The sequence below is a fragment of the Populus euphratica genome, unplaced genomic scaffold (genome assembly GCF_000495115.2).
Source record: "Populus euphratica unplaced genomic scaffold, PopEup_1.0 scaffold92.1, whole genome shotgun sequence".
NCBI classification, from domain to species: Eukaryota; Viridiplantae; Streptophyta; class Magnoliopsida; order Malpighiales; family Salicaceae; genus Populus; species Populus euphratica.
Window position 1 is genome coordinate 254,996 of NW_011499974.1, and position 18,335 is coordinate 273,330.

The following is an 18,335-nucleotide window of genomic DNA, read 5'->3' on the forward strand; positions in this document are numbered from 1 at the left end:
CATCATTACGTCACCGTTACTCTTCACCGTTTATTACTCGATGTGTTTTTTTGAAACGTGTTTATAGTTATTTTTTAAAATATTTTGTATTCTAAAATATATTAAAATAATATATTTTTTATTTTTAATAGCAGTGTATTAAAATAATTTAAAAATATTATTTGAAAATAAAAAATATTTTTTTTTTGTTTTTTTTAAATACTTTCTAAATATAATGCCAAACACACACCTAATCGGCAAAATGTTCACTATGCTCTGTCCTCACACCCCCAAGCCGAGATCCTACATCTATCCATGCACACAATATACGACAGGTTTTTTTATGGACCCAACAAGATCTAGAGGTGAAGATTATTTTTACCGTAGAAATTATGTTTCGTAATTTTTTTTATTTTTTATTAGATATAAAAAAATTAAAAATTTAAAAAATATTTTTTATATTTTTTAAAATAATAAATATTTTAAAAAATAACTAATACTACAATACTAAATATTATTTTAAATTCAATATATGTAAGATATCAGTCCTTAAAATTCAATCTTTAAAGCTGTAATTAAAAAATATTTTTTTTTTATTCAATTTGTAGGGTGTTAGGGTGAAAACAAATAAATTAAAAAAAATATTATGATTTGAAGGAAAATATTTTAACATCATAGGAGAGAAAGAATTACTCTTTTTTTTCTACACCATCAATCTATTCATAGTCTTTTTATTATTATTACCACTATCATGGTAATCACTTATCGCTATTATTTTAGGTTGTGTTTGTTTTTTAGAAAATAATTTTTCATAAATAATTTTTTAAATTTTTCTATATTTTTTTATTATTAGAAAAATTAGTTAACGGAAAATACTTTCCAGTTAAAGAAAAATTTAGGTGTAAAATATTTTCTGAAAGTTGTGAAAAATTTAGAAATATCATATTATTTGCTGATTATATCAAATTTGATCATCAAACTTTTGATTGCTATATATATATTTTATTTTGAATATTTAATATTTAATTTAATTTTTTAAATTTAATTTTTTATATTAATTTTGATCCTTATTTTTATAATTAGTATTTACTTTTTTCTTATCATTTTTTATTAAAAAATTTTATCTATTAAATTTGATCCTTATTTTTTTTACTGTTACTTATTTTATTTGAAATAGTTTATGAAATATTAGTTATTATTATATTAATCTCTTCATCTTTTATTTTTTTTATTTTTTAAATTTGATTTCTATTATTTTGATTATTATTTATTTTATTTGAGATAATCTATGGATTTTTTTCAATTTCATTAAATATTTTTCAATTTGTAAGATTTGTTCTTTATTATTTTAATTATTATTTATTTTCTTTGAGATAATCTGTAGATTTTTTTCAATTTTATTAAACTTTTTTAATTTGTAAGATTTGTTCTTTATTATTTTAATAAATTTGAGAAAAATAAAATATTAATAAGTTATTTTCTAACTCATTTTTCTTCACATGACCAAATATTGAAAAATATTTTTTAATTTATTTTTTATTATATTATCAAAATATCATAAATTAATTTATTTTTCTAAAATTTATTTTTTAAAAAATATTAATTCATAGCAAACAAACGGGCTTAATCACTATCTCATAAAAACCTATAGGATTAACAGCCATAGTTAACTCACCATGAAATTTATTCTTTTAAAAATATTAACTCATAGCAAACAAACGGGCTTAATCACTATCTCATAAAAACCTATAGCATTAACAGCCATAGTTAACTCACCATTGCTTCCTTATTAAAATAATTATCATTTCATCATTATCGTCACCCTCGAAACTACACTAACAAAATCCATCTTATAATAAACACCACCCCATCAATATTATTTCCACACAAATTTTACCACTATATTTATAGTTATAATTAAAGTTATAATTAGAATTACTACCACCATCACTTCTTTTTATTATAATTATCGCAACATTTTTATCTTATTGATAGTAAATAATGTTTTTTATAGCAAAAAATATTAAAAAAAAACATATCCTAAACCAAGCATCATTTTCATAGAGTATTTGAAAATGTTATTTAGATTATCTTTAAAAAAAATGTTATTTAAATTATTTTTTAAAATATTTTTATTTAAAACTATATTAAAATAATATTTTATTTATTTTTTAAAAAATATTTTTAATTTCTGCATATCAATTTAAAAACATAAAAAATATTAAATAGACTGTTTGAAAATGTTATTTAGATTATTTTAAAAAAAATATTATTTAAATTATTTTTTTAAATTATTTTTATTTAAAACTATATTAAAATAATATTTTAGTTATTTTAAAAAAAATATTTTTAATTTCTGCATCTCAATTTAAAAACATAAAAAATATTAATTTAAAAAAATAAAAAAATTCAATTTTTTTTTAAAAATAATTTCGAAACTCAAAAACACACCTGACCTAAATAAGTTATTTTTTCTAAGATTCCCGTGCCCTGAAAAAGGCAGTGAATCCTAGACAAGTTATTTTTCTACGATTCCCGTGGCCTGCGAAAAGTAGTGAATCCTAGACAGGCTACACTAAAAGCTAGTTTGGGATAAAGATTGATTTTCAAAAAATAACTAAAATAATATATATATTTTTTTAAAAAATTATTTTTAAAAACACACACAAAAAGCCCTAAATATTCAGTAAACTGTGGGTGAATATTTAGAGAGATTTAATTGCATAAATAATGGTTTGAGAACATAATTAATCAAAGTTAAGTACTTAAATACAACTAATTTTGAATCGTAATATCCAAAAGAGTGATCGCCATGTTTCTTTTCATCCCAAGGACAAACAACTGATAGAAATCAACACAAAAACCATGCCAAGCAAGTCACAACAAGCACAGTGCGTTTCTATGGATAATTAGTATCAGATCCACGAACATCATGACTTGATCATTACATAAATCCCACGAAAATCAACTACCAATTGAAAAACCCTAAAAGCTTGACGCCTCCATGATTCAAATTCAACATAAAGGAAACAGAAATTAATTACAACAACAACAAAAGTTCGATCAACTTAGGAGAAACAAAAGGGGGGAGAAACATGAAACAGAGATTACAAGATTGAAAAGGGAATCAATGACAATTAACTAGCCAGCATAGATGTGAACACCAATGGCAATAAGGAAGATAGTGATGAGGCCAAAATAAATAATAGCATGGACAACAATAGAAGCACCACTCGTCTGCATATTGCCAAACTCAACCACCCTGTTCCTTCCAGGTATCTGAAATAACAGCCCTGGTACTAAGAGCACAAACAGCACCACTGCTATTATCACCGGCCCCCAATCTGCCATACCAACAAAAGAGAAGGGGTTGTAACAGAGTAAGAAAGTGTGAAAGAAAAAGGGGTTTGTGGGAAAGAGAGTGAAAAAGGAGAGTGGAAAAGCAGAGATGTGGAGTTTACTTTAATGAGGAGACTTCCACGGATGAGTTTGCTTTGATATCAGTACTTCTCGTGGCATGTTCTGGCTTCTTGAATAACGTCTCCGTGCTTTCTGCTTATTTCTTCAACGGTTCAGATCTTTTTGGCATTTTAAATTAGTGTTTTAGATTGTGGTAAGCTGTTTTTTTTTAAATAAATATATTAAAATAATAATCTTCTTTTTTGTTAAAGTTTTTTTAATTTAATCTTTATTTTATAATTTATATAGATAATTTTTTTAATTCACTTTTTTATCAAAATTTTTATTATAGCTTTTAATTTTATTTTTTATAGTTTGTGTTTTTTCAATAATAATAATGATAGTAATATTAATAGCAACAACAATAACAATGATAATGCTAATAAAAAAATAATAATAATAGTTATAATAACAATAATAATAACAATAATAGTGATAGGAATAAAAACAATAATAACAACAATAATAATTAAATTAGTGATGATTGTGTGATGGGTACGGTGTCAAATAATATAATTGTCCCTTAAAAATAAAAATTATTTATGTTTAATTATAATGTTATGATTAGAGGGTTGAAGAGTCACCATGATCACTAGAAAATTTATTAGTTTGAGAGAATCTGGGTAAAAAAATTAATTGTATAACTAATATTATGATCATTAGAAAATTTATTAGTTTGAAAGAATCTGGGTAAAAAAATTAATTGTATAAGAGGAAAATATATCACCTCTAATACACTCTCCTCATGACAAATTGCATTGTTAATTAATTGTTAATCTAAAACAAGTTTATATTTATCACTCTCATCTAAGATTTAAGGTAGATCTTATTTTCTAAAAAAGTCTTTATCTTATCAGATTAAATCCTAATTGTTCTAAGGCTCTAATTTTAGCACCATATTTATTTTTTATTTTGTATCTTTAATATTGCAGGATATATTTTATAGTGTAATTTGATACTTTTAAATATTAAAGTTTACAGCTAAGTCTTAGCTCTCTAAATAACAAACAAATTGTTGTGGAATTTTTGGTATTTTGGTCAAACTCTAATGAATAATTTTAAATTAGTTTTGATATTTATATTTTGTAAAATAGGATAAAAATGTGATTTTGTTTTTTTAGAAAACATGTATGCAGAAAAAACTTTAGGATTTGACCATATGTGCGGAATTAAAAAATATTTTTGCAATTTTTTTAAATGAAATTTTTTTTTGAACTTTTTTGAAATCTCAAAGAAAAATCAAGTATTTTTAATATTAGATCTATATCTTACAGTGTAACCCTACAACCCGATATTAGGTGAAAATTTTGAAAAAACATGCAAGGGACCTATAAATAATTTCAAGATGGTTCTTGAGTTTTTTTTTTGTTCAAATTTTTTAAAATATTTTGTATTTTTAAAATATAATAAAAAAATAATTTGTTTTTTTAGAAAATATGTGTGTAGGAAAAAACTTTGAGATTTAACCGTATACAAGAAAATAAAATATATTTTTATATTTTTAAAATAAGAAATTTTTTTAGATTTTTTTGAAACTTCTAAGAAAAAACAAGTATTTTTAATATTAGTTCCGTATCTTATAATGCAACTTTATAACCTAATATTAAATAAAATTATTAAAAGAAATGCAAGGATCCACAAATAATTTCAAAAAATCCTTGAGTTTTATTTACAGAATTTCTTACTTTTTATTAGGCTTGCTTTGCTAAACATTAAAATAAAAAAAATTGAAAATTAAAAGAAATGCATTGGAATGTTTTAGACAAACAAACCCTTAGTTTAGTGAGTGAGCTGATTGGTCTCAAGGATTAAACTCAATTCAATTGAACTGGGCTAATTGAAGCCCAACAATTTATTTTTTTTTCTTAAGAAGATGGGTTTCCTAGCTAGAGAGGCAGTAAACCCATCCCTGTTTACTAGCAAGAGAGGTAAATAAAACCCTAACACTAAAATTTTTATGTTATTCATAAATTACCTAACCATTTTGTTAAATTTAACTACCGAAAAATCTAATTATGAATTTATAAATATATTAAAGACCGAATCGAGATAAAAAAAATAAGTTGGAAAACTAATTGAAAGTATCCCTTCAGGCTGGGGACATTTTGAGGTTTGCCCTCCATATTTAATCCCGAGGGAGTTTTGACTTTTAATATAATTACAATTCAAAAGTTAAAACAAATTGTTTTAATCGAAATTAGCTCCAGATGAATTTTACAACACTTTACAACCTCCTGCCTAAAGTAAAACTAACATGCATGTTCGGTGAGTTTAAAGAATTCTACTGTAACTTCAATTTACAGGTTTACTTCCCTTAGCAAGCGAACATCGGATACAACGGTCTCAATTTACAATTTGGTGGAGCGTCAGTGAGTTGGACACGCTTGAGCCATTAAAAATTGGGGTGTGATATATTTTGATAATTAAATTTGATTATTTATCATTTAAATAAATGTGCAAACATGTTCTGTTCACGTGGTATGGTGCATATCAACAAATCATGGTTGAATTATTGTTGATATTAATTAATTGTATTTTTTTTCTTAACAATTAAAATATATAATTATTCTTTATTTGTTTTGGTTTGGTATTAATTGCTACACCCAAACATCTTGGATCTAGAAATATGTCCGATCCTAACTAATTGAGTTTGATAATAGAACCGACCAACATAACTTAGATTTGGCCGGAGCGCTGATTCAATTTAATAATCATTAGTACTATTATTATTATTATATAAATTTGAAAAAAAATATTTCTATTAAAGAAAAATCATAGATTTTATTTGAAGAGTAAAATTAAAAATTCTAAGAACTTGGGTTAGAGATGTTTAATGTTATTATAAATATAATTATTTTCATTATTATTAATAATATAATTATTAATAAATTTTAAAAAAATATTATTACTATTGAAAAAAAACCATATATTATATTTGAAGGAAAAAATTAAAAATTATTATTATTAATAATAAATTTGAAAAAATATTATTACTATTGATTTGAAGGCATTGAAAACTATTATTATTATTATTAATATTAAAACTATAAATTTAATTTGAAGGTATTGAAAACTATAAGAACTTGGATCAAACAAGTTTGATATTATTATTATTGTTGTTGTTGTTGTTGTTGTTGTTATCATTATTATTAATATAATTATTAATAAATTTGAAAAGAAAAATATTATTGTTATTAGAAAAAAATAATAATAAGGTCACACATGGATTTGACACGGTCACACCCCAGAAACTAGGGTCTAGCAAGAGTGCCAGACCAAAGTAACTTGGGATATGCCAGATCCAAGAATACATGGATTTAGTACAACCACACTCTAGGAACTAGAGTTTGGCAAAGATGCCAAACCAAAATAACTTGGGTTTGACATATCTACTAAGCTTAAGGTTTTTGGGTTTGGTTTGACTGCCAAACCCAACTATTGAAGAATATCTCTTCTCCTACTTTATTTAATGTCAAGCACTTGAAGCTTAATACCATTAATAAAAACTCCCATAACTTTTGTACCCCGCTTGAATTGAAAGCTCTTGTAAATGACATATTTGGTATGTGATCCACCAGGGTTCCAACTATGAATTGATCGAGCTTCTTTATCGGAAACTAATGCGCAATGATTCCCTCATCGCATATTGGCAGGCTAAATTAAGGAGGCATTCAAATCAAGCACCTCGAGCTGTATATAGAGACAAAGGCCATTAAATGTAATGCTTTGTCGAGGTCATTACACACCCTTGCACCTGCAGTGAAGAAGGCTATGGTGATTCAATTCGTTCATCAAGGATGGTGTTATAACACAATGAAGTCAGAACTAGGATGGAGATTCTTCCAATCCAGCTGCACGACCGAAGTAATTTTTCTGCTCAAAGTTGCTATTATGTGGGATTACGACCCTCGATGTTGGCTGGCCAGTTTATATTGATCTAGGAATAATCATGCTCATGCATTGATGTGCAAGGTTTAACAGATATGTTTATAAACTAAATTGATTGGTTAAAAGTTAAAAAAAATTAAAAAAATAAAAATTGAACGAATCAAGATGAATTTGCTTATGAAAACAAATATAAATTTAATATGATCTTGCTGGATCGAGTAGCTCGCTCTACGCTATATCACACACGTACATAATACGTTATTTTTATGTAATTACGTGCAATAATAGTTGAATGTTTCTCACTATATCATGCATCTGCTAGCTAAATCTTTTGTTGACTTCCACCACCTTACCCCACTTGCATTGGCCATAAAATAGCTGTGGCCTTGCCTGGAGAAGCTTGAAAAAAATCAACTCTGGGGTAAGAAAGCCAGTTTATCATTTGAATTTAAAGTGATTTGAGATTTTTGAAAAACAAGAAAACCAGTCTGTCCAACTAAAACATCTTTGAGAATGAATGCATGTGTCATCTCTGGGGACAATGCCATCTATTCTGTAAGCAAAACTCTCTTGTCAAAGTATGAACCAACCAAAAATATATTTTAGTTGGACAAACAACTTTATTCTGAATGTTATCATAGTTGAATTTTTCTTTTGCTTGAGACTTTTCAAGATCAATAAATTAATTCAAACACCATATTATTATCTTTAAAAGGCAAAGTAAAAGACGAGGAGTGACAAACATTAAATACCAAGGTTAGTGATAAAAAAATGTGTAAATTAAACAATAGAACTCACAAGGGACAATAACATCTCTGGGGATGAATGTGTTTGTCATCTCTCGGGATAATATCATCTATTCTTTAAGCAAAACCCTACTGGCAAAGTATGAACCAACCAAAAATATGTTTTAGTTGGACGGACAACTTTATTCTGAATGATATCAAAGTTGAGTTTTACTTTTCCATGAGACTCTGCAAGATCAATAAATTAATTTTAACACCATATTATTATCTTTAAAAGACAAAGAAAAAATGAGGAGTGATAGACATTGAATGCTGAGGTGAATGATGAAATATGTATAAATTAAATAATAGAACTCACTAGGGACAATGACATCTCTAGGGATGAATTCACGTGTCATCTTTAAGAAAAATGATATCTGTTCTTTGAGCGAAACCCTCCTAGCCAAGTATGAACCTAATTAAAAACGTGCTTTAGTTGGACGGACAACTTTATTCTGAATGATATCAGAGCTGAGTTTTTCTTTTTCTTGAAACTCTATAAAATCAATAAACTAATTCAAACACCATATAATTTTCTCTAAAAGGCAAAGAAAAGGACGAGTGACAGACATTGAATATAAGGTCATTGACAAAAAATATATAAATTAAACAATAGAAGTCGCGAAGGACAATGATATTTTTGGATATTAATACATGTGCAAGAACTATAGATATTGTGAGTATTACTGCAAATACTACCAAATTCTTTATTGACTCCTTTGTCTGTGAAAATATTTCATTTTCTTTTCTTTTCTTGTTGGGCTTTTTGTGAAGAGTTTTTATTTTTCTTATCTTTTCCTGGAGGGGGATAAGTGTTTCTTTTGAGAGAGACTTTGTTTTTTTTTTTTACTAGACTCATTAGGAACATATTTCATTTTCCCTTCCTTTCTTGCTGGGGAGAAGCCTCTTATTGGGGGAGAGATTTTTTTTTCTTTTCTTTTCTTAATAGGCGTTTTGGGGAGGGATTTCTTTTCCTCTTCTTTTATTGCTTCGAAGAAGTCTTTGTATCAGCAAACCATTGAGAGAGAGAGATAAATCACGTGCTAAAAATAGAATTGGTACATTTATTTGTTGTGGGCCTTGGTCAGTAAGGAAAATCTATTTCAAATTTTATGACATTGGGGGGTGTTTGCGTAGCTAAAGAATAATTTTTCAAATGTTATATTGCAGGATCATTTTTCTATTACAATTCTATCAACTAAAACACTCCTTCAAACAAAATTGAAAAGGAAAACAAAATAATTTATTGAGGATCTTACTAATCTATCTATTCACTCCAAATATGATGGTATTAACAAAGTTATTATTGGTGATGGTTCAGGTTTGCCGGTCTTTTATATTGGCTTCCTACTTCTTCACCTCCTTAACCGTACCTTTCATTTAAATAACACTCTTTGTGTTCTTAATGTATATATAAAAAATCTTATATCTCCTTACCAATTTACTCGTCAAAATCATGTTTTTGTTAAGCTTCATCCCTCTTTTTTTCTCGTTAAGGATCAAATCACGGGAGCAATTCTATTCCAAGGAGCATGTGAAAATGGTGTATATACCTTTCCAAAGTCAATGGTGAAGTCTTCTCCTCCCATAGTTGCTAACATGCATGGAAGAATCTCTATTGACGGGTGGCACAAATGTCTTAGGGTTCCATCTCATAAAATGGTCACTCACCTTATTAACTCCTTTTCCCTCCCCATAACAATAATAATAATAAAAAAACAAATCTTTCTCTTTGTTCATCATGTTCTATTAATAAAGCTCACAAACAATATTTTTATCAAAATAGTCTCTCCAGTCATGCTCCATTTGACTTAATTTATATTGATATATGGGGTCCCTTCACTACAATTGGAATCACTGGGGCTTGTTACCATCTCATTTTTGTTGATCATTTCATGAAATATATTTTGTTTTACCTTATGGAAATAAAATCCAGTGTTCGTATATTTCTCTAGTTCAAAAATCTTGTTGAAAACCGGTTTCAATTAAAAATTAAATATGTCTATTCAGATAATAATGGTGAATTTGTTGCCTTGAAACATTATTTTACAACTAATAGAATCAGCCATTACACCACAGCCCCTCATACACCGCAACAAAATGGTGTTTCTGAGCAATGTCATCATCACTTAGTAGAAACCGGTCTCACACTACTATATAATGCATCCCTCCCACTATAATATTCCTTATGCGTTTTCAATTGCTGCATACCTTATTAACTATCAGCCCACACCCCTCCCTTACCATAAATCACCGTTTGAAATTTTGTTTACATAACCTCCAAATTATCACAAGCTAAAAAAATTGGGTTGTCTTTGTTTACCTCTCACCCAACCATATAACACAAACAAATTACAACCAAAGTCAATTCCCTATATTTTTGTTGGCTACTTTTTAACACAAAATGCCTACAGTTGTCTTGATCCCCTGACAAATCGCCTATACCAATCCCGTCATGTTCTCTTTCATGAAAACAAAAATGGTCTCTTTTCTAGTCAACTATCCACCCTTGCCTGAAAAGTGTTTTCCCCATTTATGGTAATGAATTTATCCATCGCTCCTTTAATTCATGTGCTCTCACATCTCCATCTTCCCCTCTAGAATGCTCTATTTTCAATAATCTTATGTCAGCCTCATCTCCACTGCATGTTCCTTATAGCCCATCCTCATCAGCCCTCTGTCCAGCCCCCCCTCATCCCATCATTCCCCAAACCTTGCCCTTAACCTTACTCACTCAATGGTGACCAAATCCATGAATAATATCTATAAACCCAAATAGGTTCACACTACAACAAAACACCCCCTTCCTGACACTGCAGAACTAACTTATATGGGACAAGCTTTCTTTGAGCCACAATAGAGGATAACGATGTCTGAGGAACCCCCAACTTTCATGAGACATGGTACATGGGAATTGGTACTGCCAACTCTTGGCTGCAAACTTGTGGGGTGTAAATAAGTCTTTCGGGTCAAACAAAACTCTAATTGTTCTATAACTCGATTTAAAAGACATTTAGTTGCAAAAGGATATGATCAACAACCTGGCCTGGACTACAATGAGACATTTAGCCCCGTTGTCAAACCTACCACCATCAAAATAATTCTCATTATGACTGTCATGAAAGGCTGATCATTATAGCTATTGGATATAAATAATGTTTTTCTGTATGGGAACCTGCATGAAACCGTTTATATGACACAACCACCATGGTTCTAAGATGTAACTACTCCATATCATGTTTGCAAGTTAAACAAGGCAATTTATGGACTTAAACAGGCTCCTCGTGCCTGATACTCTGCTCTAAAACTATACATTATACATCTAGGGTTTTAAAATTCAAAAGTCGATCCTTCATTATTCATTTATCATAATGAAGCTGTTTTGTGTTATCTGTTGGTCTACGTGGATGATCTGGTCATCACTGACAATACTTCATCATTTCTAACTCATGTGATTTATCAGCTTAGCATTCAATTCTCCTTAAAAGATATAGGCACCCATTATTACTTTCTAGGGTTGGTGTCATACCAATAGCAATCGGGTTGTTCCTATCTCAACACAAATACATGCAAAACCTTTTCTCTAAAACCAACATGCAGCGTGCTAAGGATGTCTCTTCTTCTATGTCCACTTTAGTACAACTAAAGCTCAATGATGGAATAACTCACTGTAATAACACTGAATTTAGAAGTATTATTGGTGGTTTACAATATATATCTCTTACCTGTCCTGACATTTTCTTCATTGTTAATAAGTTGTCACAGTTTATGCATCAACCCACAATCACTTATTGGGCAGCTATAAAATATTTGCTTTGTTATCTGAAGAAAACGATTTTCATTGGCATTCACATTAATCGTCATTCATTATTTGTTGTTACCATCTCTACTGATGCTGACTAGGTTAGAAATTATGATGATCGCACTTCCATTTTGATTTACATTACCTTTCTTAGGTCAAACCCTATCTCTTGGAGCTAAAAAAAACAACGCGTCATCTCCCGATCATCAACTAAATCTGAGTATCATTTTCTCACCACTGTTAAATCTGAAATTGTATGGTTGTTGTCCCTGTTCAAAGAACTTTTTCTACTAATCCACGCTCCACCATGACTGCTATGTGATAACCTGGGAGCCATACACCTCAATTTTAATCCAGTTCAGCATTCACGGATGGAGCATATTTAAATTGACCTCCATTTTGTACGCGATATGGTTCAGAAAAACATTCTTAATGCCCATCATGTCAATACTCACGATTAGCTGGCAAATCTGCTAGCAAAGCCTCTATCCCGATAACGTTTACATTATCTACTACTCAAGATTGACTTAGTTGATAGCTCATCCATCTTGCAGGAGCCATGGTTGGTGTCATACCAATAACAACCGGGTTGTTCCTATCTCAACACAAATACATGCAAAACCTTTTCTCTAAAACCAACATGCAGCGTGCTAAGGATGTCTCTTCTTCTATGTCCACTTTAGTACAACTAAAGCTCAATGATGGAATAACTCACTGTAATAACACTGAATTTAGAAGTATTATTGGTGGTTTACAATATATATCTCTTACCTGTCCTGACATTTTCTTCGTTGTTAATAAGTTGTCATAGTTTATGCATCAACCCACAATCACTTATTGGGCAGCTATAAAATATTTGCTTTGTTATCTGAAGAAAACGATTTTCATTGGCATTCACATTAATCGTCATTCATTATTTGTTGTTACCATCTCTACTGATGCTGACTAGGCTAGAAATTATGATGATCGCACTTCCATTTTGATTTACATTACCTTTCTTAGGTCAAACCCTATCTCTTAGAGCTAAAAAAAACAACACGTCATCTCCCGATCATCAACTGAATCTGAGTATCATTTTCTTACCAGTGTTAAATCTGAAACTGTATGGTTGTTGTCCCTGTTCAAAGAACTTTTTCTACCAATCCACGCTCCACCATGACTGCTATGTGATAACCTGGGAGCCATAAAGGAAATCTCCATAAATCAAGCACATGATCCCTTACCTCCTGTATAGAATCATGCAACCATTATACAGGCCTAATATCAAGCCTTTAACAATAAACAATCCTCAGTGTAAATACTAGGCATAATCTTAGCTTTGTTTCTAAATTCAAACCTGCAAGCCTGTGTGTATATATATGTTAATAAATATATTATTCAAAGTGTAGAAAAACATTACTCTAAAGATTATCAAAAGCATTACAAATCTTTAAAGTTTTCTATTTTCATCACACTTGCTCGTGCTTCAGGTTGCTATCACATGGCAGGTTGGCTGGCCGAGACCTTAGCATGCAGACACTTGACGTTAGGGATAGCCAAGGTCCTAGCAGGTAGACACCTAAAACAGGGTCTGCCATACCTTATGCGTTGGACACAAACCCGCATGCCTGGCTGTAACCCCATGACGAGTAAGTAAAAATTGATAGTCAAATTAAAGCATCAATATCTGAGATAACATTTCCTATTTTTCAAATTTAGTTTTAATATATTTAAATTTGAATGTAATTGTATGTTGTTACAATTTTTTTTTTATAAACATGCCCTATAATAATAAAATAAACTAATTGATCTTAGAGATCTTGCTACTTTCATAGGTATATTCAAAATCAAAGCTATCGTAGACACACTCTAAGGAAATAATGCATTCTATTTTTTTCAAGGAAAAAAATAAACTTTTATCCTTCAAATAATAATAATTATTATTGTTATTGTTAATATTTTTTTAAAATATTACTAAATCATGTTCAAACAAGTTTCATATTAGTATTAATCTGATAAATATTATTATCTGTATTTTAAATATTATTACTTTTATTGTAATAGAATGTAAAAAAAGCATATTATTATTCAATATTATTATTTATATGAATATTTAAAATAAAAGGAAATTGCAAAAAATAATAATAATTATGATTATTATTATGGTGAAATTAAAAAAAATATTATTGCAGGCCCCACACACCTGGCTGGACATGGATCTCTCGGGGCTGCCGGCACGTGGTGTTTGGACTTAGAGGACTAAGAGTGCCCCCTGGGGCTAGGGCTATCTGAGACCCTAGCATACATGCAGATATCTGGCTCGAGGTCTACAAAGCCTTAGGCGCTAGGAAAGACGTGCCCGCCTGGCTATGGTCACTGGACTAGCGGGTTTGCAAACCTGCGAGAAACCATCACCCAATTAAACCTTTCTACCACGAAAATTCAATATCTTTGAATCCTTATATAATCAGGACAAAACATCATCTTTTTTTATTTTATTTAAGAATTTTTTTAAAAAGTTTTAATTATTTGAACCGCGGTGTGGCGAAGGTCAGGTAGCTAGTACAGTACAACATGAATACCACTACATTTATGTGAAGTGCCTTGTTTGACAGATACAGGGAATTAGTAATTTCTTAGTGGGACCGAGATGAGCATTTCTTCTATTTTTTTTTAATTTTAATTTTTTTTAAAAAAATTTCAAATTAATATTTTTTTGTTTATTAAAAAATTTCTTTAATATAAAAAATAAAAATATTATTTTAATATATTTTAAAATAAAAAATTCTTTTAAAAATAATATGTAAAGAAAGAAAGGACATCTCTATGCTTCACAGCTGCACAGAAAAAGAAATCCCTCAACACTTTTGAGTATCTTTGCGAGCGAGATTTTATCAGCGGAATAGCAAGCGGCATTAAGGAATCGCTGATCTGTATCATAAGGTTATGTGTAAACTCCCAGATTGGTACAGGTAGAGAGAGTCGAGATATATAGCTTTATCTTTTCTATGTTGATAGATATCTGGGCATGTCAACCCATGAATTCTTCTCACAGAGAAGCTTTCTGTCTACGAAGTAAGCAAGGCGGAAGGAAGCCAAAGGCGAAGACCAGAGATAAAAGAGACCGCCTGGGATATACACAAATTAAGACTTAAGATCATTTCTTCAAGTTGCTCTCCACTTCTAAGTTTTCGTAGCCTTCGCAGTAGCTTCATCGCCGGTTCATTTATTAGAAAAACCGACTCTTGACCTACTACGGCTTCATTCATGTCAACAGAATCAGAGAAGCTTTTAGAGAAGGGGCCGGCTTGTGACACCACCCCAGTAAGAGATCAACGAAAAGCATCTTCCGACTAAAAGAAAGTGGTTGAAAACCGAGACCTGGGTTTTGAGCTGCAGTAGCTGCTGCCACAGGAGAGGGCCTTATTAGGATATATTCGTCAGCCTGTCATTTACACCCCCGGCGTCTTCTTTCTCGATGGTTTTTCCCGCGCCTCCCGTCCAACAGTTCTACATGGATCTCTTGGGGCTGCCGGCACGTGGTGTTTGGACTTAGAGCCTGTTTGGAAGTGTGATTGCTGTTACTTTTCAAATAACTTTTCGTGCTAAAATGCATGTCAATAATATTTTTTTATTTTTTAAAAATTATTTTTAACATTAGCACATCAAAATGATTTGAAAACACTAAAAATATATTAATTTGAAGTTAATAAAAAATAAAAAAAATTCAAATTTTTTTAAAGTACTTTTAAAACGTAGAAACAAATAGGCTATTAGAGGACTAAGAGTGCCCCCTGGGGCTAGGGCTATCTGAGACCCTAGCATACATGCAGATATCTGGCTCGAGGTCTACAAAGCCTTAGGCGCTAGGAAAGACGTGCCCGCCTGGCTATGGTCACTGGACTAGCGGGTTTGCAAACCTGCGAGAAACCATCACCCAATTAAACCTTTCTACCACGAAAATTCAATATCTTTGAATCCTTATATAATCAGGACAAAACATCACCTTTTTTTATTTTATTTACTTTTTTTTTAAAAAAGTTTTAAAAAAGTTTTAATTATTTGAACCGCGGTGTAGCGAAGGTCAGGTAGCTAGTATAGTACAACATGAGCACCACTTCATTTATGTGAAGTGCCTTGTTTGACAGATACAGGGAATTAGTAATTTCTTTGTGGGACCGAGATGAGCTTTTCTTCTACTTTTTTTATTTTTTTAAAAAAATTTCAAATTAATATTTTTTTGTTTATTAAAAAATTTCTTTAATATAAAAAATAAAAATATTATTTTAATATATTTTATCCAAAGCGTGAACACTATCCTCACTCTCACGCTTATCACCGCCATTCCTTTCTTGCAAGAACTGCATCGTGTTATGTTCCGCTACCATATGGGGAACACTGACCAATAAATCCTGTGCATCGGAAAAAAGATTAATTCCCACTCAAAGAACCTTTATCTTCCACAACCTGAAATGGAGATCTCTGGGCTAGGGTTAAGCATATTCTTCTTTATTAATAGCCAGCGAGTTGATATTGTTTAACAGTACTATTCGAGTTAGATAACATTCAAATAACTAATATTTAATTAACACCATGCCACGGTGATATTGGGTTAGCCATAACACTAAAAGAACCACAGTTTCAATTTCACATATCGACAAATCAGATGTTTGAAGTCTTAAAGATAAATTATTTAAATCCCTCATGAATTCTCACAAATATAATAAAGATATATTAACAAACAGTTTCAATTTCAACCAATCACGATCATAACTTTCTCAATAATCATATTACTTATAGTCACACTCTACAAAATATATAAAATTCACATACCAAACACGTCCTATGAACTTCTTTTATTATATAATTGAATATATTTAAGCATTTTCATAAATTAAAAAAATATAAAAAATAATAATTTAGATTATGTATTTAATGTTAGTTTTAATTCAAATAAAAAAAAGTTAGTAATGTAATATATCCTTCCTATTATCTCGTGAATTTGTTTGAAGTAGCTTGAAAAACATAGTGGGATTAAAAACTCTTACACCACCATAAAATCAATTTATGCTGTCTGTATTCTTCTACTTCTTTCTATCCTTTTGTAATCCCTTTTGATAAATATCTGCTGTAAATTTTAGTAGTAACCATGTCCTTATTGGCTTCTACTGATTTTCTTTTATACTTATAAAAAAAAGAAATTAATTAGGCTATTATAGGAAAAAAGAAAAAAATAATCCCTATAAATACAAGCAATGTATAAAGAAAAAGGCTTATTTTTTGTAGAAAAAGGCTTTAAAAGGATTAACAAAGAACCACAGTGATTGTCCAGACCTTAAAAAAGCTTGTCCGTGTTTTGGGCACCCTGATTTTGTTGTCTTCTTATTTAATTTTCAATGAACTTTAAAAATAATCTTTTTTTAAAAAATAATCTTTTATCACACTCGGAAATAACTATAAATCTATAAAAAAAATTGCTAAACAATTTAAAAAATTGTTAGGATATTGTATTCCCTCCAAAATGGGGAATGTGCATGATGCCCTTTTAGAACGAAGGAGAATGGAACGTGATTAATGCCTTCATTCTTTATTTTAATTGACATAAGATACCCACACCTATTCTTAAAATTGAACCCTAATTAATAAAGCTTTCTTTTTAATAAAATGAAACTTTGCTTCGCATGTTATTTAATTTGTTGGTAGGTTTGTCATTTTACATTATAGTTTTAGTTTATAAAATTAAATTTATTGTCTATTCTAATTCAACATATTGGTACAAAATATAATTAATATACTTTATGTGTGTTTATGTACATATCGACAAATTAGATGTTTGAAGTCTTAAAGATAAATTATTTAAATCCCTCATGAATTCTCACAAATATAATAAAGATATATTAACAAACAGTTTCAATTTCAACCAATCACGATCATAACTTTCTCAATAATCATATTACTTATAGTCACACTCTACAAAATATATAAAATTCACATACCAAACACGTCCTATGAACTTCTTTTATTATATAATTGAATATATTTAAGCATTTTCATAAATTAAAAAACATAAAAAATAATAATTCAGATTATGTATTTAATGTTAATTTTAATTCAAATAAAAAGAAAAGTTAGTAATGTAATATATCCTTCCTATTATCTCGTGAATTTGTTTGAAGTAGCTTGAAAAACATAGTGGGATTAAAAACTCTTACACCACCATAAAATCAATTTATGATGTCTGTATTCTGCTACTTCTTTCTATCCTTTTGTTATCCCTTTTGATAAATATCTGCTGTAAATTTTACCAGTAACCATGTCCTTATTGGCTTCTACTGATTTTCTTTTATACTTATACAAAAAAAGAAATTAATTAGGCTATTATAGGAAAAAAGAAAAAAATAATCCCTATAAATACAAGCAATGTATAAAGAAAAAGGCTTATT

General features: G+C 29.5%; 1 protein-coding gene across 1 annotated transcript; it reads right to left on the reverse strand.

The window, feature by feature from the left end:
• Positions 1-2,855: 2,855 nt before the first annotated feature.
• On the reverse strand, positions 2,856-3,454 carry LOC105139404 (DUF3339-domain containing protein). The gene has a single exon (XM_011045817.1). The coding sequence runs from the start codon at positions 3,328-3,330 to the stop codon at positions 3,121-3,123; it is 210 nt and encodes a 69-aa protein (XP_011044119.1). The 5' UTR covers positions 3,331-3,454; the 3' UTR covers positions 2,856-3,120.
• Positions 3,455-18,335: the final 14,881 nt, after the last annotated feature.

Excerpts from the sequence above, each read along its gene's own strand:
- LOC105139404 (XM_011045817.1), bottom strand. The coding sequence starts at position 3,330 with ATGGCAGATTGGGGGCCGGTGATAATAGCAGTGGTGCTGTTTGTGCTC.